We start from the raw sequence: 1,227 nt of genomic DNA on the forward strand, positions 1-1,227 counted from the left end.
CAATGCATGTAATCAATAAAACCTAACATGCCTAGAAATCCTCGACGTTCACCAATTCTTAGTAGTCTTACCAGATCATCTTCATTGGGCTTTCCGAGGTATTCATCAAGAGACAATTCTTTTCACAAAATGTTGTAAGGAATGCACTAATTCGAATGTAGTCATCCACGGAATCAACATAAGTGCCATAAGCTATTAGCCTCATACAGCTGTGCATTTTTGCAATGCAAAGGCACTAAATCTTCCTGTAGCATCTTGTCTTTGCTGAAAGAAGAGATGACGCTCTTCTAAAGTTTGCTTTATACGGAGAAAGATATGTTTGTTCATGCAAAATCTTCGACGAAATAAGTGTGAATGGAACACAAGAGGGTCAGAAATGTAGTCATTCCATAAACGATTGTGTCCATCCTCACGATCCCTTGGAACAGGGATTCTGGGTGCCCTTGGAACTTGATTTAACATTTTATACATTTCAATTGGAGTGGACATAAGAACTTCATCCATCAATGAGACGATGGCTTGCCTTCGTCTTTCATATCGTTGGTTTTGGCTATGTTCTGAACTAGTAGAGGAATTAGAAGAGGAATTAGAAGAGTTGGAGCTTTCATCGGATGACATGTGTTTAGAACCTAACTTTATATGAGAATGGAAGGTTGAGTTTTGTTAAAGGAAAGAATAGATGGTTGATCGAGTGAAATGCATCTCAACCATCTTACAAATGTGTATAGTGTAAAGTCATCTTTATTGTCTTATGTGATAATATAAGTAACTTTTAAATCTTGCATGCATTGATTTAGAAAAGTAGGTGATGATTTTTCAGTATAATGTAAATCAATGCATTTGTATTTTCACTATTACTTTTGCATTGTTATGTACATCAAAGCATAGTAATGTTACTATTACCTTTTCAGAGTTAGGTATATACATCAATGTATAGTATTTTCGCTATTACCTTTTTAGTGTTACATACATCAATGTCTAGTGTTTTCAATATTAGCTTTTGAGTGTTGGATACTGTAGGGAATTTTCCAAACACAACTTTGAGCCCCAATGTGATTCACGCTTTTAGTCATGGTGGCGTCTAAAGGGAAATAAGCTAGAGATAAAAGAGTCGCCAACAAGTTTCAGGAACTTGTAAACCGTTCACGGATGTGAAGGTTACACCCCATTCACGATCACGGAGATCGCTAACTCCATAGTGGTTCGGAAACACGACTGGATATTCAG

At 36.6% G+C, this 1,227-nt stretch overlaps 1 protein-coding gene across 1 annotated transcript; it reads right to left on the minus strand.

The window, feature by feature from the left end:
- Window positions 1-201: 201 nt before the first annotated feature.
- On the minus strand, window positions 202-618 carry LOC110723344. Its single transcript, XM_021902696.1, has one exon. It carries the CDS (start codon window positions 616-618, stop codon window positions 202-204), a length of 417 nt encoding a protein of 138 aa, XP_021758388.1.
- Window positions 619-1,227: the final 609 nt, after the last annotated feature.

Source organism: Chenopodium quinoa, unplaced genomic scaffold (genome assembly GCF_001683475.1).
Source record: "Chenopodium quinoa cultivar QQ74 unplaced genomic scaffold, ASM168347v1, whole genome shotgun sequence".
NCBI classification, from domain to species: Eukaryota; Viridiplantae; Streptophyta; class Magnoliopsida; order Caryophyllales; family Amaranthaceae; genus Chenopodium; species Chenopodium quinoa.